We start from the raw sequence: 26,450 nt of genomic DNA, 5'->3' as shown, positions 1-26,450 counted from the left end.
TCATCTCTTCTGCTGTCTGTTTAATAAAATAAGTGTCATTTGATTTGTCACACATTGAGCAGACACACATCCACATTTTTTTTTTCTAAATTGTACTTTATTTTCTTTTAAAGACATATGTTTTAAAACAGCGATTGTAGAGAATAAATAAAGAAACATTATGTTGTTTTTTTTTTACTTCCATAGTTACATTTATGTAATTAAAAACTCTATAATAAGTGTGTTCATTGTCTTGAAGACCACAGGAATCCTCTTTTTTTTTCTTCTCTTCTTCTTAAATTAAAAAAGAAATTGTCACATCTCCCCCCACCCCCACCCCATCATCAAATTGATTACCAAATAAATTAAACGTAAAAAATCAAGATAGAAAAATTCCCAGCCCTTTCCTTCCGCTTTGTTAATTTGAAAAGTAGTGGCAGCAGAGAATCTTTAACTCGTGAAGTCCTTTAACTCCATTTTTAAAACCAAGGTATGTACAGTGAGAGGAAATCCATTTCTCTTCCAGTTAATTACCCCATGTTTTTTAATTTACGTATAAATAATAAAACTAACTCTACATAACAATATTACCAATGGTAATCATACAGAATAGTATTTTCTTTTGCCTCCGACTGTGCAGACTGGCCTTCCGTTAACGCCACAAATCACACTATACATTAGAACCCTGTTCAGTAGAATAACATCAGTGATATGCTTTTTCTTAACATGTAGAGCTTGTTGCCGACAATAGAGTATGTACATAATATAAATGAATCCAGCTGTGGAATGATAGGAAATCTGGAGCACTTCCGATATTGCGGATGCTGATTCTGTTGATGTATTTTGCTGATATAACTGCTGTTGTTGTTGTTGTTGTTGTTGTTGTTGTTGTTGTTGTTTTTGTAAGCGCATACACGTGATACTGCTTTTTAGTGAAGTGTTGCTCCTGTGCTATACGGTTGGTCAAACAACCAAAAAAGGCTGGGACATCCCAAGTGGTTTTCTTGATTGAACTCTTAGGTTTTCCTGGAGGTAAAGAAGAAGAGGAGAGAGAGGGGGAGAAAAAAGAAAAGAAAAAAAAACACAAAGCGTTTTTAAACAAAATCACAGCTGTTAAAACAGGCACATTTAAGACTTTGGAAGTGGAGTGGTGTCTGCAATACACACTGCTTGCACTAATGCCTCAGGGGAGTTTCAGTAATCAACTAGTGTCCATGCAACTCAAATAGTGACAGTCATACTGCTGCAAGTGTATGCACGTTCTTAGAAAATATTTTGTCATCTCTTTTGGCAGGCAAATCAATTCAGAACATGCACAGTAGGAATTCTGGTTGGTGGTAAACTCTCCAGTATTTTAATTTATTTTAATAATTTTACATTTATTCTGATAGTATTGAAAACCATGTTTTTTTCTCAGGTTTGGATTTCAAAAGTATCCACCAAACGATTTATTTGTTATGTGGTTTCCTGCTAACAGGGCATCTACAGGTACCAGAATAATCTGTTTATGACTTTTTAAAGATCTTTGATGTTTAATTTAAGACCAACAGTGCATCAGAGCAGTACATGTGAATCTTCTGGCCCCTATATATATATATATATATATATATATATATATATATATATATATATATAATATATATATATATATATATACATATATAATACACTATATTAAAAACCCCTTAACAAGCAGTCGTTACAAACTGTCAAACTTTGTTGAAACCCACTCATTTCCAACTGTATGTTAAGGAGTTATTGTAAAATTAAATTAAATTTGTTGTAGCAAAGGTTAAGATCTTTTTTAGAGGTTGAAATAGATTCAGACTGTGTGTATTTCCTGCTTTTTTCCGAACCAGAAACATCTTAAAATGTTACATTTTCATTAAAAAACATTTAATCTCAGACTTCATTTTGAAATAAATTTCTTTTCAACTTGGTCAGTGGCCAGCAGATACCCTGTGCATAAGACACATTATGTTATTGTTATTATAAATGTAAAGTGGAGATATTATTTGAATAATATTAATATTTTGTAAGTATTTTTTTGAGTCCCAGAATTCCTACAGAGGAATGCAGTTCCTCAGCCAGCAGCACGTGTCACAGGAACCAAACAGCTTTACCCAAAACCTTCTAAAGTAAGGTTAGTGTCTCAGTTGGTACAACAACACACACACATTCACTTACACATGGACATTTCTTTTCACATCTAATCAATACAGAAAAACACTCACACAAATATATAAATGCACGCGACCTTCTGGCAGTCTCACACTCTCACAGTCATTCATACACACAATACCATGTTGTCAACCATTTACAGGGGGGGAGGCACGTTCAATACATGTTCAGTCTCACAAAAACCAAACGAAGTTCAGGCACAAAGTCACTTGGAATCGAGTTACAACCAAACAAAAAACCCCGCACTCACCGAAAACTACCACACCAACCAACTAAACAGAGGGAATATGTAAGAATGATAATCATGACAGACAACAAAAAAGAAACTAATCAAAAACCAAAACGTCTAAAAGGAAAAAATCCTAATATATCCATATTTGATGGACAGCAGGCTAATTTAGCTCTTAGCATTGAAGCTTTTAGAGGACTTAAAAAAAAAAAAAAAACAGCATGTCATGATAATCAATTACTTACAGATGCTGAGGTAAAGTGACAGTTATTGATCAGTGTTTGCAAGGATTAAAACCAGGACAAAATAATAAGAGGAAACTCACAACGCACCAAACACAGTTCATGGTCGCCACAGTAACCCGCCATGCAGTTGAGCATGGTGAATCAAGGCAACGGCCCAAAATAAAAATTGCTAATGGCAACCATCACAGGCAATATCGCCACAGCAACCAACACAGGCCAATTAACTTACAACGCAGTGAGAAGGAAGGGGGGGAGGTTTTAGCGGTTGCTAGGCAACCGTAGCCATAGCGACGCACGTCTCCACGATATATGTATGGACGGGACAGTCTTGAGAGTGGTGTGATGTTTTTTTCAGGAAAAATGGCATATGGCACAGCACAAAAACAATAAATGAAAAGTAAAACAAAAAATTAATGACGAACAGTAGTTGGCATTCAACCCTGCGACAGAACACTGGTTAGACAGAACATTTGAACCGAGTAAAAATCTACTTCTCAATTAAACTGCCCCTACATAATGAGCAAAAAAAAAGAAGGAGCTACTTTTACACAATCTATTTCAAATTGATGGTATTTTCAGAGTGCTGCCACCTCATTAAAGTTAATCTACTGTAGGGTTATTGACTTCTTCAGTTCCACATGAAAGACAGCCATTTAAGCACTGAGCCCCCAATTACATCCACTCTGTCTCTTTAACTTCCAGACACATAACCAGCTGTCTATCAATCCCTCCCAGAGCCCCTTCCCGTCTCTTCAAATATGTCAATATACGATAACTCACCTCCTTTAGTAAGGCCTGTTGGCATCCTTGGGCCTCTTCAGCTGCACCTTCAGTCTCTTCATGCCGATCTGGAAGCCGTTCATGGCCTGGATGGCAGTCTGGGCGCTGGATGGGTTGTCAAAACTCACAAAACCTGAGGAGGAAGTGGACAGAATGAAAGAATCAAAACATGGCGTGGCAACAGCAGTGTAATTTATAAGGAGAAAAAGGTGAAAGGAAGGAAGAAAGACTGTAAAAACCACAAGGCAACAATCTTACACGTTATCATCACAGTGACTCACCGAAGCATTTACTCTGGTTGGTGGCGCGGTCCACAAAGACCTTTGCAGAGATGACGTTTCCGAAGGGCAGGAACATCTGCAGTATCTCAGAGTCGGTGAACTCTTGCGGCAGGTGGTAGATGAAGATGTTACAGCCCTCGGGACCTGTACACAAATAGAGGAGAGCCACGACGACACAGACGTGACATGACAAGGTTACGATCGGTGAAAACTGCAAGAAACATTCAGAAATAGTCATAGTTCAGTTAGTGCAAGTAACATCTTGTGCAGCAATTATAGCACATTTTATCTGTAGAGGGCTTTCTGAATACTCAGGGGTGCTTTTACTTGACAAGTCAGGGAAGTAAAAAAGAAACTAAAATAAGAAAGAGACAAGTGCAGAATAGCAGAATAGAGCAGGACATAAAATTTAATATTAAACGCATTTTAAAGGGAATTTTGGAAAGTCTGATTGATACCACTCTCGTGTCTGTGAAGTGAAAATGAATCTGCAGCCAGCAGCTGGTGAGCTTAGCTTAGCATAAAAATGTAAAACCAGAGGAAACAGATATCCTGGCACAGTCCAAAAGTAACAAAATCTGCCAACCAGTGGTAATTAGTGAGCTTTAGAGGTGCTGGCAAACAGATGTTGTTACCTTTGGACAGAGCCAAGCTAGCTGTTTTTCCCATTTCCCATCTTCACCTCCTACTCCACATTTGGGTTTAGCACAACGATCTTTTAAGGAAAAATAGTTTCATTTCATATTATTATGATGTTGAAACATCAGGGCCATAGTGGAGGCTCAATAACGTCACAGACTCGATCCTATACGTGACTTAAAGGACTATGATTAGTCAATTAATTGATTAGTCAATCCACAGGAAATTAATCTGAAACAATGCTAATAATTCAAGTAATATTTCAAGCAAAAAACCTAAATATTCTTTCGTTCCAGCTTCTTCTGTGTGAGTATTTCCTGTTTTCCCCAGTTTTATGATTGTAAAGCGAATATCTTTGGGCTTTTGGACAAAATGAGATACAAAGAGATTTGAAGACCTTGGGGTTTGGGAAATTGTGATGGACATTGTTTAATCATTTTCAGACATTTTATTGACTAAACAATAATAAAAGAATCAAAAAATACTTGTTTTTACAAAGATTCATTTAAACTTCAAAAAGCTCAAAGTCTGCTAACTCACATCATAACACCCTGAAATGAATAAAAACTGATACCTAGAACTTTTTAAAACGCAGCAGCACTGTTTACAAAGTGGTAATCTGTGATGTAAAGTATGTGTGATTTGTGGTAAATGGGCTAAAACATACAAAACCACTGGAATGTTTCTCTAAGATAAGATTAACCCATATTTGCGCGCAGCTCTCTGAGTTTACCTTCTCGCTGTTGCAGCTGCTGCGGCTGCTGCGGCTGCTGAGCCACCAGCGTGGGCTGGTGAGGGAATGGTTGTCCCACCAGGCTGTAGGCAGCAGGGTAGGTGGCTGATGGAGAGGAGGAGCAGGTGAGCAGAGAGCAGCAGTGAGGAAGGCAGAGACTGCAAACTAAACAGTTTTTTCTTCAAAACAACATCTGACGGAGCTGCATTTTCCACCTACAGATTTTCTAAAACTGTGAGATGTTTTGCATATATTTTGCGATGCATGACTCATTCTATAGAACTGCAGGTTATTTACGTTTGTAATATATGTGCATGTTTTGACTTCTTTCTGCTTTACACATGCAGTGTTGGGTAGTCTGGGAGTGCAAAGGTAATGTAACTGCATTCCATTATGTTACATAAAACTGTTTTAAATTCTAGTTGCAGGAACTAAAAGGTTATTTCAAGGAACTAAGACAAAAAAAACCTGAGGTCCAATGGTCAAGTTTTATATAAAATGTAACAAAAAAGACCTTTTTCCTACAAAAAATAGTATATGCACATACTTTTCAGTAGCAGCAATAAGACTAGTACATAGGAACACATTTCTACAAATAAATGTCACTTTATGTCACAGTTTATGGCATTATATAGGACACATCTGACACAGTTCGAGGCTCACCTGTATAGTGCTGCATGCCTGTATAAGCTTGCTGCAGGGGGTCCAGGACAGGACTCTGAGCTGTGGCAGAGTAAACACATCGTCACTTACTGCTACACACACACACACACACACACACACACACACACACACACACACACACACACACACAAAAAGAAAAAAGCTATTTGGGGCACATCAGCACGCTCCAAATAACATTTAGTTCTTTAGTTTCATTTCAATTTCCTGTTAATTAGACCGTCGCTGTTGCACATCAACACAGGAACTGAATCAGTGGAGGAACATTTTATGACAGAAACAGTTATTTCTTTACTTTCTCTAGCGCCGCTGCTGTTAAAGGATGTTATGGCTATACCTTGATAGGCATGAACCCCATTGGTGTACAGGGCTTCAGTTGCTGATTGGCCGTTGGGTGGAGCTGGCACAGAGGAGTAGCTGTTCACTGTGATTGGTGGAGGCAGAGCAGGAACAGGTGTGGCTGCCATGGAGGGTGGAGTGCTGGTACCTGCAGACAAGTTTAAGGCATTTTAATACATGCAATCAGCATAAAAGCAGACAGTTAAAGCAGGGAAAAGAGGAGAGAAGTACAGCTTTGTGCTGAAATAGAAAATTATTTGATTTCCATTTATATTAGCTATTTATGAAATAACTAAAGTAAGAGTCTACAGCCACAGAGTCTACAGAGATGCTGTTCTCTGGCACAGCGGTGCTTTGAGCTAAATGCTAACATCAGCATGCTTATATGTTCACAATGACAATACTAACATGTTGATGTTAGAGGTACCCTGTGGAGTTTATGACCTCTAGTAGCGCCATGGAGCATTTTTTAATGATGTGAGTGACAGTTTCACACTGTTCCACTGATCTACAGGTGACGGTGCGGCAAGAAACGCAGAAATACATCAACAAAGTTAGAGAAGAAGAGGACTAAAAGCCAGTAAACATGGTTGTAAACAATGTAGGATTTAAAATACTTTAAAAATCTGCTTTGCAAATGTTTTATGAGTATGGAAATGCATTTAACACTTGTGTTACCTAAAGGATTCCCACAATGTGTTTTGGTGAGTTACATGAATTGTGAATATAACTTTTGTTTGTTTACAAAAACTCCACAGAGCACCGTCGAGCAGATAATGTTTACCATGTTCATCGTAAGCACTAAGGGGAAATTAATATCTTTATTTACTGTTTACAGTTTCATTAGTGTATAGTAACTGCTCAAAGTATTTTAATTTAAGAAATAAAGTACAGAATACAGTGTTTTTTGGCTACTTTTTTAGTAATTCTGTTGGGGATTTTACATTATTTATGACATTACATGCAACAGACTTGCAGATTTAACAATGAATTAAAATTTAAAAGCTAATGAAAAAATGTGTTGCAGTCCAACTGTGGATTAGACCAATAAATCGGTTAGATACAAGAAGATACATTACATATTTCTTACACCAGAGAGCGATGCCAAGTTTATTTAACACTTGAACACATTTTTATTTTTTTAAATGAGCATTGGCTGATATTTTTTTCTAAACTCTCAAATATCAACATCAGCCAGTATCAATCTGGCTCTAATAAGAACTATCCTAGCACTTGCAGGATGCTCATACTCTAACTAACTCACCATTCTACCTTCTTTTCCGCCTTAAATGTAAAAAGCTAACATAATGACAGACTGTAGGAAGACAAAAAACAACAACTACAAAATAGATGTTTGTTATTTTGTCCTCTTAGGTCCACCGCTCCTTGTATATCTGTCCTCATATTTCAAGCAGAAATCTAATCAAGGCCAGCCGGGGCCAGACATCTCTGCCTCTCATTACCTGAGGAGGGGGTGATGGATGCGATCGGCGTGGCAATGATGCTGCTGGGGTTGAGGGCGGCGAGCTGCTGCATCTGAACCGCAGCCACCGTGGCAACAGGAGAGAGGTAGGCCGACTGCGCCACCAGGGCCTGCTGCTGCATCAGCTGGAGGATGGAAAGAGAGAGAGAGAGAGAGAGAGAGAGAGAAGAGAGAGAGAGAGGTTGTGATTGAGAGGAGGGTGGGGGATTCAGTGTTTATGGAGTATGTTTAGAGGGATCTGTGTGTGTTTTTTTGTGTGTAGAGTGTGTTCTGTAAGTGTTCCCTGAGTGCAATCTCAGGCTTGTAAAGTAGAGACAATTTAAAAATCTGTAGATTACAAATGTAGATGGACTCACTTTCAGATTTCCATTATTAACAAGCTCAAATAACAGAGCCCGGGCATTTTAAATTGAACATGTTTAATATAATTGCAATGGCTCCAGTCTGAACCTCAATCAGGAGTCAGTATATTTGCCTCATCTCTGTACCCCGCAACCTAACACACACAGACCAACTGTCCCTCGTGGTTATTAAGATCTTCATAATAAGTTATTGTGCACAAATCAGCATGATAATTGGTCTTAACATCATGTACACTACATGTGTCTGGGCTGTACGGGCGAATCGATCCTATTAAAAGCCCTGCCTCTGCTTTTGTGCAGTTCGGCACGTTTTAAAAATTCCCCTTTCAGTAAACAAGTTTATTTTAATTGAACTTTTTTACCGAACGTCGCTATAAATCACATTCATCACGAGTAAAAGTGTTGTCAGGCCTCCTTAAGCATCACAAATTGAACAACAGTAAATGAGCCAGATCTGAAACCATTTGCAGTAAACGGTCAATTAGCAACGACAAGAGCAGTAACGTGGCTTTACGCTACGTTGTAAATTGCAATTTTTCCAGTTAAAATCATCTCTTCTATTAGAAACACATGGAACATACAACATAATCTTTTATCTTTTCTTATTAGTATGAGTCAAATATTTTTCACTTTTTGTCACATCAGTTTTTACTGCTGTACTTTGACCTCTTCTTAAGTAAGGACTTACCAACTTCTTCTTTTTATATGGACAATTTTGTTGTGGATCAACCACCAGTTGCACAAACCCTCAGTAGGTGAAACATAACCTTGTTTGGTCTGTATTTAATTGTGGAAAATTACTAAATAAAAAATTGAATTAGATATAGACCAGCTAGACTGAGATTGTGTCCTTGTGAAAGGTAGAGTGTGTGTTTCTTGTTTCAAAATGTGTCTTTGTGTGTGTGTGTGTGTGTGTGTGTGTGTGTGTGTGTGTGTGTGTGTGTGTGTGTGTGTGTGTGTGTGTGTGGTGTTACTCACGGCCTGTGTGTAGGCGTTATAAGCCCCGAGGTGCAGGGTCATGGGGCTGATGACTCCCAACTGAGAGGCCACCTGCTGCATCCGCCGGAGCCCTCGCTCCTTCTCCGAATCGGCAAACTTCACCACCAGGCTGGATGAGGCGCCCTGCGGAGGAAACAGGAAAACTCATATTCATACTCATACTCAACTCCATCTGTGTGACACTTCACGTCAATCTCTGTCTTCCCCCCATTTCTATATCAGTTTTCTACTGTGTGCCATCAAATAGCAGCAAAAATATGTGAATAAAATACTCTTGTTAGTTACCATACAAAAAATACTAATAAAATAAAGTGTGTGTATATAACACACATATATAAAATGTCCCAAAAACTGAAACTCTTTTTCACATGAAGTTAGTTGTTCATTTAAGATAGTCAACCTGCACCAAAGCACAGTACAAATCACAGACAGCAGAAAAAAGATGAGCACATAAAAAAAGTGTCCTCTATCGTGTGTGTGTGTGTGTGTGTGTGTGTGTGTGTGTGTGTGTGTGTGTGTGTGTGTGTGTGTGTGTGTGTGTGTGTGGAGGAGGGGGACAGAAAAGAGAAGTGGTGACTATTAGCTGAGTCACCACGTTGAGTGTCCAAATGACTGGATTTGGAGCATCTAAATGTGTGAATGTTTGAGTACATGTGTGACCATGTGTTTCTTTGCATGTGTGTGTGTGTGTGTGTGTGTGTGTGTGTAGGAGGGACTCACTGGTAAAGTACGACTCCCATGCAAAGCATTGATGGCGGCCTGGGCCTCTGCGTTGCTCTGGTACTTTACAAATGCACACCCTACATGAAATGACACACCATTAAAACGAGGCCTCACGCTCACACTCACACACAAACACAAACCCATACACACACACACACACACACACACACACACACACACACACACACACACACACACACAAGCACACATACGCAGCATACAGAAACTACTTCCCTTTAAAAATACATTAGGAGCTGTTTTACATCTAGGGCTTCATCAGTTACGGTGGCATCATTAAACATGGTCCACAAGACATTCATTGCTTCATCAATCATAGTCCGTAAACCACCAAACGCATCATTAGCTATGACCCATAAAACCTATTGCACCATTAGTCATGCCTCATGCAACAAACGCAGAAAAATCTAGCATCTGTGTTTGAACTGTCGCCGGACTTTGATTTACATGGCAAATATCATTAGCATTGTTGTTAGTGACATTGGTAATTTACATTCACGTGATGGTAATGTGCTTGGGGGGCTTAATTCTCAGGGCTGGATAAAAATATAAACTGCTAAACAAAGTCAATGTCACATTTACGGTCATGATTTGGACGCAATAATGTCACTTTAAAAGCTAAGTTAAGGGGGTACTTAGAGTTGATCATTTTATTTACAGGGACAAAATATAAATTAATTCTTAGGATTTTAGGTAGTGTAATCTTTTAAATAAGATGATGTGTTAGATCTCGCATCCATTGACATACAGGATATTTTAAATCACTAACAGGGTGCAGTATTTAGCAGAAAGACCATAATAAATGTGTAAACTGGCCAGGCACCCAACTATTTACAGGTGTTTGAGTGTACTACGGGCCAGCGTGGGTATAACATGTGAAATTAATTAATGGATTCCTTTAAAATCCTTCGAATGTGTGGGACATTTGGAACAGCAGATGATATGAGATACTCAGAATCTATCAGAGATGTTATAAAAAAGGGGTCTTAGTCAAAGAAATGGAGACTAATAGTGTATCTACTATGTTTAAATCTGCATGTCACAACTGTAATGTAAGTCTGTATTTAGGGCATCGATATGGAAATAAAGTATATTTATATATTTTCAAAGTGTATTTATAACAATTTCTTTGTGTTTTATTTTGTATTCTGAGTTTCTGCATTTCTTCATGTTCCACGTTGGATTGAACCAAGCTGTTTTCTCTTTTTCTCAGGCACGATCTGACGTTACCTTTGCTGGTACCGTCGGGCCCGCGGAGCACCGTGCACTCCTCTATGCTGCCGAACGGCTCGAACATCTTTCTCACATCAGTGTCCGTCTGCTGTTTTCCCAGCATGCCCACAAACAGCTTCCTGTCTTCTAAGGGGAAGGAGATTGCCAAGACGGGAGGAGAAAAAAGAGGATCATGTGTGGGTAATGTGAGTGAGATTACAGAGGGCAAAAAGCGGGAGTAGATATTTTATGGGAGAGGAGATACAAGCAAGTGAAAAAGGTGGAAAAAAAAGGGAGAAGTGCCACGTCACTGTACATGCATGAATAACGGGGAACAACAACAGTGTCATAAGCAGCGAGAAAAGCAGGATGGATGTCAGCCTGCAATGCTTCAGGGCACCACCAGAGTGCAGTAACACGAACATCACAACAAACAAACAGCATCTGGCGGTGACTCAAATGTTTGTCACCCTGTGTGTTGTCAGAGAAGCTGCTCCGTCTGTCCCCGTCTGTGAAGGATCAGACCAGTGTTTCTGCATGTTTTAGCCCATTCACTACAAATCACATTGCATTCCTGCATACTGTTCTCCAAAGATTTATACATTATAACCTTTATTCTATATATAACAGGCTGCTACTTCCTTCCTTCACTTTAGTATGGTATGAAAATCAGCTGTTGAGAGACTTACAGCTTGAGATGCAGTGTCACAGTGAACTTATCGTTGTCTTTATTGTTGTGTTAAAACATTTATTTACACATGCTACTACTAAAAATGGAGTTTTGCCTGTGTGGCGTGCTTGGATTTGAGAGCTGGGTGCCAAAATACACTGAATTCACAAGCTGGCATTTCAAAATATCAAACAAACGAAAAGTACAATTTGATCCTTTGTTGTATAAAAAGCTGTGGTATGACAGCTGACATGTAAGAGCTTCGACTGCGATGAATTTTTACCTATCAGGCAAATTTAGTGTGCTAAGCTCACTGTCATACAATACTGTAATTAAAAGAAACAAAACTGTAGTATGTTCTGCAAAAAATGGTCACAACAAAATATATTACACGTGTGTTGTGGTAAAAGTGCAAAAACATGATTCTTTAGGTGTCGAGTTAAAATAAAAATGTGAACTCAAAATGTTAAAATGGAACAGATTATTATATATAATAATATATATATAATATAATATTTTGACTTATAATAGGAAAAGCACAGGTGTTACGAATAACATTCACAATGACTCTTTTCTATTCAGTGTGACAGTGAGTCAACATGAACTATACCAGGACCCTCGAACTGTGACAATGTCTCCTGTGAAAAAGGCCTATTAGATAGACTTTATGTATCTCAAGCTTTAAGTTCTCAAATTGATGGTTAAATCTTATTAAAACAGCAGCTGCCACAAAACTATGGTATGCTTTGGCAAATGAGCAACAGTAATGTCACATACAAAACATACATACAAAACATACAAGAACGTGATGCTTTAAGTCTGTGGAAAACAGCTTTTATGCTCGTAAATGTTGAAAAGTGGGTGAAAATTAACTAATAAAGTGACTGATTAGATGTTAGGGAAGAGGGATCTTAAGTGTGTAAATCCCGCAGTTGAAGCATGCAGCTTTTAGGTGTGGTTTGACAGCAACAGAACATCCATTTTAACAGATAATTTAATCTAATTCTGAATCCTGAATTGTAGTTTTGTTAAAACAATTCTCTGCTGGAGAGATGATTAAATCTTGCATATTTTCTATGCAAGTTAAAGTTGCAACATCCTTAAACATCAACTGGTATTGTCTTGATTCTGGTTGTGTCATGTAAAGACTTTACATTTCACTTGTTGCAAGAAAAACAAGTGTTTAAGTGTGGACACAAGACTAAATCACTTGTTGAGACGGACATTTTTGGCTGTGTACTTTGTAAAGGTGTTGTTTGAACAGGTGCTGTGTTTTCTGGGTGGGGACAGGTGTCTCTTACCCCCTCTGCTCTCGCTGTCTGCCGGCTTCACTTGGATTGGACGGTTCATCTGGAAAGAGCACATGGCACGGTCAGTATAAATACAGGACAGAGATGTGAAAAAACAGGACAAATAAATAAAAATGTCTTGTAAGATTGCAAAATATATGTACTGACTAAATATAACTCGTCTGGAAATGCTATCAGTGCTGTAATATGACGTAATGGTGACATATGCGTTCATGTATGGATGTTAGTGAATTTGGCCGGTGCTCCAACCTCCTACGATCCCCCACTAATTTATCTTTTTTCTATTTTTGCCAACTGTACTCCAGCAGACCACGGCTGACACCGATATGTGTGATATTACATTTACAGTGTCGTACAGTCTCTCTCTCTCTCTTTCTCTCTCTCCACCTCCTCTCTCCGAGTCTCTCTCAGAATCTGCTCTAATCCTGCCGTCTACTGTTCCTCCCCCCCCATCACACAAAACCAGGAAAAGCACACACCCACGCGGGATTGGGGAAGTGATAAGATTAAGCACACTCGCCGGCTAATCTGGATTACAGGAGCACGCAGCATCAGAATAGTGAGAGATTCTGAGCCTGACAGAGAGACGATGACGAGGGTATACAGGGTTAGGAAGGAAGGAATGATATCTGGGAAAAAAAACTAAGAATAAAAGAATGACAAAGGAAAAAGAGAGCACACACAACACAGAGAAGGATTAGGCGACCTTTTCATAATTCATCAAAAGACAAGCTGCTGAAATGCCATTTTCTTTCCTTTACTTCTCCACAATCATTGTCCTCCCCACTATTTAACAAAACCCCTATATGAAATTATGCACACTGGTGCCTCGGCGCCTCGCCTTTCAAATGTATAGAGCACGAGAGCTGTGAAAAGAGGTATTGAATGAAATGAAGAAAAGGAACGAACAAGAGAGGGCAAATGGGAGAAGGGTGGGATTGAGAGGGATTGAGAGGAAGGAAAGGAGCATATGGAGGAAAGGATGGAGGTGGGGGGGATGTGTGTGTGCGTGAAGGGAGGAGGAGGAGGAGGGAGGGCGATGTCGGTGAGGAGTCGAGGTGAGAGCAACAGAGTGACACTCTGTTAACTGTGGCTTAATGAAGGTCTTAATTATGGAGCTGGTGACATTTCAGCCAGTCACTGATCCCGTGTCACTGATTGATCCGCTGTGATCGGTCACCAGGAGACACTATTGATTGGTGCTGCAGTTGCGTCCTGCCACCAGGACCCGCATGCACAAACACCGTCCTTGTCCACGTTGCCGCCGTACCCCGGCTGAAATACCACCAACACCTGCTGCAAAGGGCCTGTGTCTCCTCACTCAGAGCGCAAAACTGATTGCACCAATTAATAGGATGATAGAGTAGATGGAGGGGCAAAGTCTCAAAACCATCTTCCCATCAGTCAAGAAAATGTGGGCAACTTCTCCTGCAGTTGTTGAATAGTAATTTTTGTTTAAATTAGATTTAACATGTTTTTGTTGCAGGGAAATAAAAAAAATCATTGCAACTGGACCCAAACGCCCCAAAAGTTCATGTACTTGTGGTGTTAAAAGGTGCTTTGAATAAAATTCACTCAACAAATATCACTCATGTTATTGTAGAATGGTCCATTCATTGTCTCTTGACCACTGTTCACCACTCAACCAATCGCTGCTCATGCTACTTGTAAACCTACAGTACGAGTGCAACAACTATAACCTCTGCAGAATGCCATATTATCTACTACTGTTATATTTACCCTATGCCTCACTGTCCATTGTACAGTATGCTTTGCTTTATCCTTACTCTTCATTTATACTCTTTTATCTATATGTTGAACCGTAGACAGGATTTCAGAAGTCATAGTCCCCCCATTCTGTGTTTGTGTTTTTTAAGATGTTTTGTTTTTTTATCTAATATGATTAATTAGTGCATCTTTATTCACAGTCTTTTGACTCTTTTGTCTCTCATTCAAATGAAATCATAACGCCCTCTCAGCTTTTTTATCCACTTAATTTGAAAGTGCATTCCATTTTTTATGAAAATGTTTTTGAGGGGTTGAAATGAGAGGATTTTCAAAAATAAAATGCTTCAAAAATGTGCGTAAATGGAGGCAAAGAGGGCAGCTTTACACAAATAAAATCATAGCTGATGGCTGAGGATACATTTTCTTTTACCGATCAGATTATTGCAGTCGGTGTCTGACAACAAGACCTTGGTGGTTGCTTATGGCTCTGTGTGGATGGTATAGACATAGAGAGCAATTTACACAGACACATTCTTTCTATGATTCTATGATTTCTATGATCTATAATTCATTGACAACAGAGCCAGACTCAGGATGAGATTAGATCTTTTCTAATGCAAAGATAAAACATAATCCCTTGTGAAATATCTTGTCTAATCTTAGTGTTGAGTTAAGGAATCAAAGCTGATGCTACTACCCCACGGCAGTAGTTTAATGTGACATCTTTGATTGATAACACGTTTGAATGACGCCTGTAAAACATCCCATGGCCCATATTTCAGCAGGACAAACAGTAAAGGCTGTGACAGTGACAGTGGCGGTGGCGATAAGGAGAAGCGCAGCAGATGGCTCAGGAGATTGGAATTAGAATATACAAGAGGGAAAACAGTGAGAAGTGGTGGCCATCAAGGCTGTGCCACTTCATATCGGCACGGCAACTGGCCCCGCTGCTCTGACGAAAGACCGTGCTCGCATGGCCATCGTCATGGCAACCCCGGCGATGAGACCCCCACATCAGGTAAACAAGGTTGCCCTGAACGACGTGCGGAAGAGAAGGGTTGAAAAACAAATGGGGAGGACAAAGGGTGCTTCTAGGTCGAGAGATAGAGGGATTAGGTGTGTGAGGGAGGAGGAGGAGGAGGAGGAGGAGGAGGAGGAGGAGGAAGGGGTGGGGGGAGGAAGGCGGAGAAAGGAGAGGAAAAATGAAAGACACCGAACAAATAAAAAAAAGAAAGGATGATGGAGGGAGCATTCGTGCCTGTTGAATGTTGGCGCTGCCTCGAGAGCAGATGCAGAAGCAGAGAGAAAAATATCTCCCTCTAAGCCTCAACCACTAACGTACACACTTTACAGTAATTTGCTCTCTCCCCTCCTCCTCCTGTTGCTCCCCTCCCCTCCCTCTCCTTTTCTCTCTTAGGCTTGTTTACAAAAACAGTCCCATCCTGTGCACAGACAACACACAGGCAAAACCTGCCTGATCAACAGCCCATTTTACCTGTGTGTTTTTTGCTATTTGTTTTTTTTTTCTTTCTTCTTCTTCTTCCCCCTGCGCTCCATCTCCAAACACACAGCGCTGATATTATATACAATCATCCTCAGAATAAACTCACATTCATTGTTCTCCCCCCCCCCACACACACACACACGCTGCCCCTGTCGGTCACACTGACATGAGCACACATCTACACATACTTAATCTTTTTCGCTCTGTGATGCCGCGGGGGATTTCACTAGGATTATGAGATATTAAATCCATAGATTATCCAATCAAATCACAGCTCGACCCCTTTCGCCATAATGCATAACACCACCCCACACCCAGCAACCCAACCCCACCCCATAAACATCAGTGTCCACACACACTGAGGAGTGGCACCCATGCAAATGCATTTTCATCCACTACAACCATGTGTTTTAGACAGAGGATCGTTTACAGTCGCAGTGAGTAAAACGTATCAATGATGACATTTTTCTCATTTTTATATTACGGCCTGCAGAGCGGATGATAATCTCTACGCTCTCAGCACGACGTAGCGAGTGTTGTTGAGTCTATATAGGTGCTGCTGTGTGAGGGTGACACATTTCCGTCGCCTGTTTTCTCTCCAATTTCAATCCATTCTGCCTGTCTGCCCTGAAAAGCAGCCACTCTGAATGGTAAATATATCAGCAGAGACCATCTCCCCTGGTCTTTCAAGAACATTTACAGCAGGGAGGCAGAGTTGTGGGGGGGGTGTAGGTGGGTGGAGCGGCAGGGAGAAGGGGGGGCACAAAGACAATTTTCCATCTTCGCCTCCCCTCCGCTCCATCACACAGTGCTGGTCATTGCATCGTGCCGGTTGCCTAGCAACCTGGCATCCCTGGTCCCCGCCGTCTCCAGGCAACGAGACCTGCGACCGTAATCAACCTGCCACCTCCCGCCTCCCCCCCTCCCCTCCCCTTCCTCCCTGTTCTGTTTCTCTCCCTTCTCTGCTGCTTTTGCTCCCTCCGCTTCTCCATCCACCACCTCCTCCTCGTCACAAATGCACTTACGCTGGGACGCACTTGTGAATTCACCCCAGGGAAGAGAACAAGCACAGGTGGAAATTGGTATATTCACAAGGCAACAAAAAAAAAAAAAGAAACAAAAAAAAGAAGATCAATAGACGCAGATGATCGTGAGCTCACACAATGAGTTGTAACAAAGCGATAGAGGCAGGGACAAAACAACAGAGATGCACAAGTGCGGTTCTGTTAATGTTTCCACACGTGGATGCACACACAGATGCGAACACACATGGGCGGGTGGGCACACAAAGCGGAGAGAGAAACTCTACGTTCTCCAGAATTCAGCCAGTCACTAAATCAATCAAACACAAAGAGACCGACAGCGCAACGCTTGTACAGTTCAATAATGTTTAATCAATGATCCCGTCTTCAGTGTCAAAGCTGTTTCCCACTGTTGTCTCCCACTCCTACAGGGTTCACTAGTCTGTCCAGTATCGAGGCAAAGCTGACAGCTCTTGAAGCCGACGTTCAGCCGTTTTTGGGTTTTCTTGTCAGACAGCCAACAAAAATCCTTCAAAGTGGTGAAACTGAATATCAAAGAGTAAATTTCTAACAACACTCAAGTTGACTCTCAATTGTTTTGTCTCTTCTGACTGTTAAATATTCATGTCAAGTGTTGTTTGACTCGACTCAGTGGAGCAGAAGGGGGAAAGAACTGAATCACGGACAGATTTATATGTGTGTGTGTGTGTGTGTGTGTGTGTGTGTGTGTGTGTGTGTGTACACAGATAGGGTCCATGTCCTACTTTCCTTTTTATTAAACTTTTTTTTTAATTTGGCCCAGTGTACACCAGGAGTCCAGTGTATGTGTAGTTCAAAGAGCCTAATGAGTTTTCTGACAACAGCCTCTTCCCACTTTTGTGTGTGTTCGCCTACCACAGGCACACTCCCCCCCCCAAAACACACTATTTCTCAGTAACAGATGTCTGTATTTAAGCTGATAAACACACTGCCTCAATGCACCTCCAACCCCCTCCACCCTTACTGCCACCCACTGTTCATTATGTCAAACTTTCATTCATCTCTTCCTCCCTTCCCCCCACCCTCACTTATTGCCCTCTCCCCTCCCCTCCCTCCTTCATTTATCCAATTTCTCTCTAGTTCACACCCATTTACCACCTCTATAAATCCAATCTGCATTCATCATTACAGTCGCCCCAGAGTGACGTACAGAGGACGGGCCCTTTTTTTGTTGTCAGTCGGTGCCGCCTGTCCTGCATCGTCCCTGTCACGCATTGATATGCATGCATATGTAAATGGGGTCGCCGCATGAATGCACACTTAGCTCCAGATAGATTCATCAAGTGAACACATTCGCTCTGAGGCGCACTAATTGCTATCATCATCGTCCCTGCAACTGACTGACACCAAGACATGGCTACATATGGAGGCACTGCTTTATCTGCTTATTGTCAGATACATGAAATATCTCACATGTTCAGCATGTTTAAAGGGAGGGCCTCAGTGAACCGAATCTGATCGTCTACGGTGTGTTTTTTTGTCATATTTCTTGCCTTGTTACACATCAAATGTCAGTTTTTGCTTATTTTATCAGTGGTTGTCAAATGCAGAGTGTACAGAGCAAAGAAATACATAAGAGACATCAGGCTGCAACTGTACAGCAGAACATTTACTCAGACATTAAGGGCACAACATTGTGGCACTACAACTTCCTATCTCATATCCTGCTTAAAAAGCCTGGGCTATATTTAGCATATGCATTTATTTCAGACTATTGATAAAACCCCTCTGTCTGCTCTGTCTGAGTCCTTATGGCTGAGTAAATGTCAGGCTTAGTCAGATGTTCCACTCAAAGAGGGCTCGTTCCTCTCGTATGGGCAGCTTAAACACAGAAAGGCCTTGCAGCTCAGATTTTACTCTCTCTCACACACACACACGCACACACACACACAAACACACACAAAGCAGATAGTAAATGAAGAAACCCGAGAGGAGAGTATAATAAAACCAACAACTTCCATCTACACATCCATCCATCCATCCATATCTTTGGATGTGTACTCTCCACGGAAACGCATGCACACAAAAGCAAACAGACACTTACACACAACCGCGCACACGCACACACACAAAAGCACACGCACCCTTCATTAAACCGTGTTAGTGCGAACACCTGCCCTCCCTTCCCCCCTCTGCACATGCAAATATACACCAAACACACACAGCCACTTTCTCACTTGGGCACAGTCACATTATTAAATACTTATTGCATTTAAAATTAACGGTGAGGCATTGTTGCAAATATTAAGTGAGTGTTGATGAGGGGCAATATATTACGTCTCTACTGAAGCAGATATGAGCTTCAGGGTTTGCGACCGACAATACTTCTCCCGTTCGATCAAACAAAGAGTTTGACATTTTGGGGCAAATGCGCCAATTTGCTTTCTTGCCGAGAGTTAAAATGAAAAGACTGATATTACTCCTACACTTAATTAAATGGTTCTACTGTCAGTAGCTTGTTAGCTTAGCTTAGCATACAGACTGGAAACAGCTAGCCTGGCTTTTAAACGAACAAGATATAACATGTTATAAGTGAGCTTTAGAGGAGCTGCTAAGTGGATTTTGTTACCTTTGGACAGACTTTTTATCTTTCCCTTTAACCTACTGATTATTTTCTCAATAATCGATTGATTGTTTGGTTCCTAAAATGACAGAAAATAGCAAAAAAATGCCCCTCACAAGTTCCCAGAGCCTATGGTGATGTCTTACAATATCCAACAGTCCAAAACCCAAAAGATATTTAATGTAATATCCTAGCATCACATAACAGTAAGAAAGCCAGAAGACATTTAGTTCAAAAAAAAAATATTGAATTTGTGCCATTTTTTTCTTGAACACTTAAGGCATTATGAAAATATTGCTGATTCATTTTTGTTGATTTATGTCAAATAATTTCAGCTCTAATGACCTGAAATGGTAAACAGCAACACCCTCGGCTCATTCAACAGTTATTTGGTTATTTCTGTTGGAAAGAGAAGTTTGGTTTTGTAGGTTGCCTCATAAAACGGCTTCTTTTAATGTGGAATAACTGGAACATTACTGTCTCTACGAGCCTCAACAACAGCAGACTTGGCCAGACAAATTAGCCCGAGACAGTACAGAGATAAAGAGATAAGAACAGAGGGGGAAAGAGTACAAGATGTCCAAATAGGATTGAATGGGAGCACAGCTCATGAGTGAATCTTTTCTCTTCCTAACCTCCATTTCCACACTTCTTCCTCTCAGATTGAATGTAGTTTATTGCTGCTGCCTTTTTTTTTTTAGGTGTTTTTTTTTAACTCCACCATTCTCTCACTTTCTTTCCTCGCTTTCGGCTGAATGTGCTTTTGACACTCTTCCTCCTCCTCTCACTTAGAGACGGACTCTCTCACCTGAAATTAAACACAAGGCCAGGTGCCACTCTGAAACAACCATCTGTTCGCCCCGGCCTGACTTCTTTCTCCGTTTCTTTTTCTTTCTTCTTTCTCCATTGTTAGCAAGGAGAAAGAAAAAAAAAAATAGGTAAAATAGCAAGGGGGGGGCAAAAAAAAAGCCTTAAGTCCGACCCAGAGAGGAGAAATGCTAAAAAAGAAATAGTAGTGTTGAGTGTTAATGACATCCTTCAGCTTTCTCTACATTCAGGTGAGCCTTCATACAAGCTTTCTCCCCTCAGTCCTATAATTGCCTTCATGTTATTTCTTTTGTATCGCCCCGGCCATGAGATGCCAAAGTTAATTATTCTTTGGCAGTGCAGGTGCAATTAGATGACAATTACACCACAGCTGGTAGCAGGGGTGGGAAGCAGCTCTTGTCCGTGTGGGCGTGTATGGAGCTAATAAGATGGTTTTCGTCTTTTTTTTTTCTTTTGGCAAAGAGGTTGAGGGGGTGGGGGGCAGGGGAGGATTTTAGGGAACACAGGGCGGTTTAGCTTGTTCCACACGGCTAAGAGGTAAGAGGTTGTGAGGAGAAGAGCCGCTGGGGTAGAAACACGGGGGGGGAAGGGGGCTTTAGCCATGGGGCATTGGCCCCTGCTGATCCTCTACGCGAGGTCAGGAAGGTCACGCTACTGTCACGCTAACAATGGGATCTCTTTTGTTGCAACCCTAATACCAGCCTGCTCCTTCAAACTGTCTCTAGTATCCCCCAATAACCCCCTGCCTGCCATTACAACTGTGATTTAATCCTGAAAACAATCAATAAGTCAATCTTCAATAATAATAAGTAGGTTTAATTATGTTTATTTATCAAGGGGTAAAAAATCCAATTATTTGCTGGCTCAAACTCCTCAAAATGTGAGGTTTGGTGCTTGTGTCTGCTTAAGGGTTGTTTTCTTTGTATTGTGTTGTCTATAAAATGTCTGAAAATAGTGAAAAATACTCGTCACTCGTTCCCAGAGTATAAGGTGATGCCGTCTCTTGTCTTGTTTTGTGCCCAAAACTCAAAGATATTCAGTTAACTATCACATGAGACAAACAAAAGTGGCAAATCCTCATATTTGAGAAGCTTTAGCAAGAGAATGTTTCGCATTCTTTGTATTAAAATGAACCAAACAATTCATTACAATAATTTTCTGTCAATCGACTACAATAACCCTTATTTTAAGCAAATAAGTTTGTCTTAGTTTTGAGCCTTTTTTTGCTCCTGTCAAACTAAACAATTAATCGATAAATCAAACAAAATTGACAGATTAATCAATACTGAAAACAATTGTTAGGTGCAGCTCTACATTGTTCCTTTTTCCCTCAAAAACTACTGTCATGAGCTGCCATTCAGCAGGGGCACACACAAAAAAAAGAAGTGAATGATGTAGATTTCAACAAAAATAACCAAAAGGAAACGGGGGTAAAGCCTTGTTAGTAAAAGAGGAAGCAGCAGCAAGTCTGGGAGCACACTCTGTCTCAGTAATTCCTTGCCTTGTCGCCTTGTCTCTCATATAGTCGGTTATTATAGAGACGCGGCTGTCATGTCATATTTAGCTCTGGAAATGTCATTTGGCAGCACACCTGCTGCCTGGCTATGCTAATAAAGCTAGGTTTAACTTTGATTAGAATTCAGAGGGAAAGATGGATAGAAAGAGAGGAAAGGAGGGGGTGGAGAGAGAGAGAGAAAGAAAGAAAGAAAGAAAGAAAGAAAGAAAGAAAAGACGAAGACACAAAAAGAAAGAGAAACATCAGAGAGAATAAGAACTGGCAAAGTCACTCCAGCAGCGAGCCTCATAGCTGTCTCTTTCGACCCGTGACATGTTGCAAGATGACTCATGCCTTAACTGGATGGATATGTCTGGATGCATCACATATGAAACATAAGAGGGAGAGCAGCCTCTGACCTTTATTGGAGAATATCAGCTAAAGGGGGAAGTCGGGCCCGCATGTCAAACTCGGTTAATTTCCCCGTGTCATTGTGTGTCCTCGTGTGTCTGTGTGGTGCGTTCAGATAGCCCAGAATGCCAGTTATTTTGCTCCGTTTATATATTTTTATACATGTGAGCTGTTGAGGATCTTGAAAAGACAACGACACACTCACCCCTGGTAGTGTCTTCTGCTCGTGCAGTGCATTCTGGGCTTTGAGGGCGGACTCACGTGCACAATATGTCAGGAAGGCACATCCTGGAGACAAAAGCAGTAGAAGGTAAGCAAACTATAAAAACCAGTGTGTTTTTATGTTAGATTCATATGCTATACAGTATGTTAGAGCTGGCTGTACCACATTATGATAACCAAATCTGAATTAAACCTTTGGCCTGGCAAGGAGTTAGAAACATGCTGCTGAAGTTTATTATCCTATATTATAAATCTGCCATTTCATATAAGTGCTTTGGCTTTATTTAACAACAGTTCTGAGTCATCAGCATGCGTTTAAAATGTCTAAAAAGGCCTCTCGCCTTAAATCAGGCCATCTTTTTTTAATATGTGTTGAAAGCTGCATGAAACAGAGGCTAGAAAATACAATATAAACAACGAGCTGTCATTTTGTTAAACATTTCTTCCAGCAGCACTGGAGATCTATGGGATTATTAAATCATAATACCTGGAGACTATTCAGACACAAGCAGTCTGAAGGGGTATTTAATATCATGCTGGTCAAGCAAAATGTATGCAGTCCCACATAATAGAGAAAGGCCTTCATTAACCTTTAGGGCTCCCACAAATCATGAATATGTAAAATTATGCAGAATAGGTGTTATAGGTGTTAGAGGACTGATACCACCTGGCCTATACGTCTCCCAAATGACTGATTTATAAAAGCCTTTGTTTTCTGTGCTCAGATTTGCATTAGAAATGACAGCAAGGATCATTGTTTAGCTTAGATCACTTTAACCAGCTTTAGTCCATCTGTCAAACAGGATTTTGAGTGTGCTGAGACTTAACTTCCAAAAATAAGAGAAGCATGCTCACGATGTGACGCACAGCAGTAGTAGTGGGTAACATGAACTCCTTCAAATTGACTGATATCGCCACATGAAACCAATTATGGGCTGACAAAATACTTTCTGAGAGATTGAGACAACTACTTTTATGGTACTGACAAAAAAATAAAGACATGCAGTGCAACATTTTACTCTATTCAAGGCCTATTTTTTAAATTCCATCAGTCTAAAATGACTAATTTACGTCTATGTACAGTTTGTAATTATAATATCCAAAAGAAGGTGTGAAGAGGAGCCTCCCAGCATGCATTGTTTCCACATTTCAATTGTTGCTACAGTTAGTTAGCTCCTCAATGTGAGTGCATGTAGTGGACGGACTAAAGGTTAAGAGTGTATTGAACATTGATCTAAGAGTCTAAGAAAACTTCAAATTGCTCTTGATGAGCAGGACACAGATTGCAAAGCATGTGGTTCAATCTCAAATTTAAAAACTGGAAACTACCTATAAACCGTTTTTTTAAAAAAATCTGCTTTAGTGCTGTGAATGAAATCAAGTATTTTGTGTGAATCACAACAAAAACATGAGTCAAGACAGATCAATATTTTAGTCAGTCCATGGAAACTTTTTATCAACTGTGAATCAGATCTCTTTTTTAGATCAGTGGTGCTAAACATCAGGTTTTGACCTCACATGAGGTCCTTAAAGAGGCTCCAGAGGGACAAATGAGGAAACTGATTCTAGCTGAGAATTAAATCCTAACTGGAGGACATAAGATATAAGAGCAACTATTGTAATGACCACTATCTTTCCACATAATGAATACTAAATTAACAGTATCTTTCCCCCATATTAGCTCCTGAGACAAATGAGAATTCTTGGTCTGGATGACTCTCTTACCTTTGTGCATCCCTGTGTATTTGTCCTTTATCACCGTCAACTCATAGATCTTGCCGAACTGCTCGAAGATGGGCTTCAGGTCCTTCTCCTCCAAGTTTCGGGGTATCTGCCCGATGAAGAGCTTGATTGCGTCAGGCTCCTTCATTGAGAAGTCTGGGGAGGAATAATAACACACACAGAGAGAGAGAGAGAGAGAGAGAGAGAGAGAGAGAGAGAGAGAGAGAGAGAGACAGACAGACAGACAGACAGACAGAGAGAGAGAGAGAGAGAGAGAGAGAGAGAGAGAGTGGAGGAGGCAGTCAGGAGGAGCAGACAGGAGCCTGCAGGCTTAAATTCACACTGCACAGGAGGTGCAAACAGGAGGCCAGGGATGGAGGTGCAGATGGGAGCGTTCAGTGGGAATGGGAGGCTGAAATAATAGTTTCTACACCCTTGGAGACATGATAGTCATAATCCGGGTGTAGATTTTAGGAGTTTTATCACAATAAAACCCATAAGTAAGGCTTAGATTACAAGATATTAATGTATTAATGGCTAAAATTCTTAAGTAGCCTGTTAGAGATAAGAGATACATCATAAGAGCTATAAGTGCTGTAAATTCTATAGAAATAGCTGTGTAGTTTTATTTTAGAGGGCATTGTATGCAATTACACATATTTTCACACATATTTTTAGACACTATCTTGTGTTTTATTTGCATAAAACTCCGAATAAAAACACATTAATGTCAGAAAATGAAACTACAATCTCATAACTTTCAAATTCTTGCCAGTAGGCTACATGACCATTAGGGATCAATAATAGTGATTCATAGCAACAGAGCGAAGACATACTCCCTTTGCTTGAAATATAAATGATTTTTAAAAAATAATACAAGCGATATTGTAGTAAATAATAATGCTTTCGTTGCACTGAATTCGGTCTAGGCCGCCTATATAGAAACATGACAGTGTGTCTGTCAACACAGCTGGAGACCTGCGCTCTCTTTGTCAAGACGTGGGGTGACAACAACAATGACCTGGACATGATTTCACACATTTGTCCCCCCCCACTCCCCACCCCCCACCCCAAAAAAAAACCCCAACAAGAGTTTAAAAGAAAAAAAGAAATACATATATCATACCTGTGGTGCTGTTCGTGGCAAAGAATCGGCGTAATCAGTTGGATGCCTTTTCTTCTTTCCCCCCGCTGTTATTTTAGTTACTGAATCTCAATTGTTCAGTTCATCTGTCTGTAAGCGCGTCTGTGAATCCTGTAACAAGTTAGGCCTGCACCCCCCCTACAACAACACAAGTAACATCCAGCGACGGTCCTTTATTCGGCATGAGCGTGTTTTTCTAGATCTGCTTGTTGTTTTTCCCCTCTCTCTCTCTCTCTCTCTCTCTCTCTCTCTTTCCTGCTCTTTCCTGACAGATGCTCCGTAATTCTCTCTCTCTCTCAAATAAATCTGATATAAAAATAAACAAAAATCTCCCTCTAGCTTTGCTGAATGAGGAGTGTTGTGATAGATGAATTTTAGGCTCCCCTTCAGTGGACCGTAGGGAATTGGCAGTCTGGTTGGTTGTCCTCTCCTCTCCCTCTCTCCCTGTGTGTGTGTGTCTGTACTCCTTTGACGTCGTAAGCCGGTGTCTCCCTCCCTGTCCATCTCAGCTCCATCCCTCCTCCCCTGGGCTGTACGAGCCGTGATGTCTGCCGTCAGGGACCGTCGCTAAACTATCAGCCCTGTGACAGCAGGAGGAGGAGGAGGAGGAGGGAGGGAGAGGATGTGTAAGCCTGCATAAAACACAGTCATGGCTGTAAAGTGAGTTTTTTTTCCTGCTATATGTCATCAAAGCTTAAGTTTTATACTTATTGATTTATGTATTTGTGCGTGCCCCCCCATCAGACTCAGATACTGTGCACAGTTACTCTATTTTTGATGCCCAAATATCTAAATACCTAAACAATGGCCAATATGTATAATACTGTATGGCCAATAATGTTTTATATTATCTTGTTTTCCTCTAATTCTGCATTGATGTCATATGTATTACAGTCCTGGCTAATCAC

At 40.6% G+C, this 26,450-nt stretch overlaps 1 protein-coding gene across 4 annotated transcripts; it reads right to left on the bottom strand.

The window, feature by feature from the left end:
• On the bottom strand, window positions 1-25,999 carry celf3a (cugbp, Elav-like family member 3a). 4 transcript variants are annotated; one of them, XR_007882274.1, is made up of 16 exons: window positions 25,525-25,999; window positions 24,402-24,554; window positions 22,660-22,742; window positions 12,856-12,904; window positions 11,355-11,393; window positions 10,903-11,028; window positions 9,652-9,731; window positions 8,911-9,054; window positions 7,551-7,695; window positions 6,086-6,235; window positions 5,731-5,790; window positions 5,068-5,172; window positions 3,696-3,839; window positions 3,415-3,547; window positions 2,864-2,961; window positions 1-1,005 (listed from the first exon to the last, which is right to left on the bottom strand). XR_007882274.1 is itself a non-coding variant. In XM_051389752.1 (15 exons), the coding sequence occupies exons 2-14, from the start codon at window positions 24,544-24,546 to the stop codon at window positions 3,420-3,422; spliced, it is 1,398 nt and encodes a 465-aa protein (XP_051245712.1). In that variant the 5' UTR covers window positions 24,547-24,554; window positions 25,525-25,998; the 3' UTR covers window positions 1-1,005; window positions 3,415-3,419. The 4 variants fall into 4 exon arrangements, 3 of the variants coding, with proteins under 3 accessions (XP_051245712.1, XP_051245714.1, XP_051245713.1); XM_051389752.1 differs by lacking the exon at window positions 2,864-2,961 and having other exon boundaries at window positions 25,525-25,998; XM_051389754.1 differs by lacking the exons at window positions 2,864-2,961; window positions 11,355-11,393 and having other exon boundaries at window positions 25,525-25,996.
• Between the last annotated feature and the right edge of the window lie 451 nt (window positions 26,000-26,450).

The sequence above is a fragment of the Dicentrarchus labrax genome, unplaced genomic scaffold, assembly GCF_905237075.1.
Source record: "Dicentrarchus labrax unplaced genomic scaffold, dlabrax2021, whole genome shotgun sequence".
NCBI classification, from domain to species: Eukaryota; Metazoa; Chordata; class Actinopteri; family Moronidae; genus Dicentrarchus; species Dicentrarchus labrax.
Note: the sequence above shows the minus strand (reverse complement) of the source record. Positions and strands in the feature narration are given on the sequence as shown.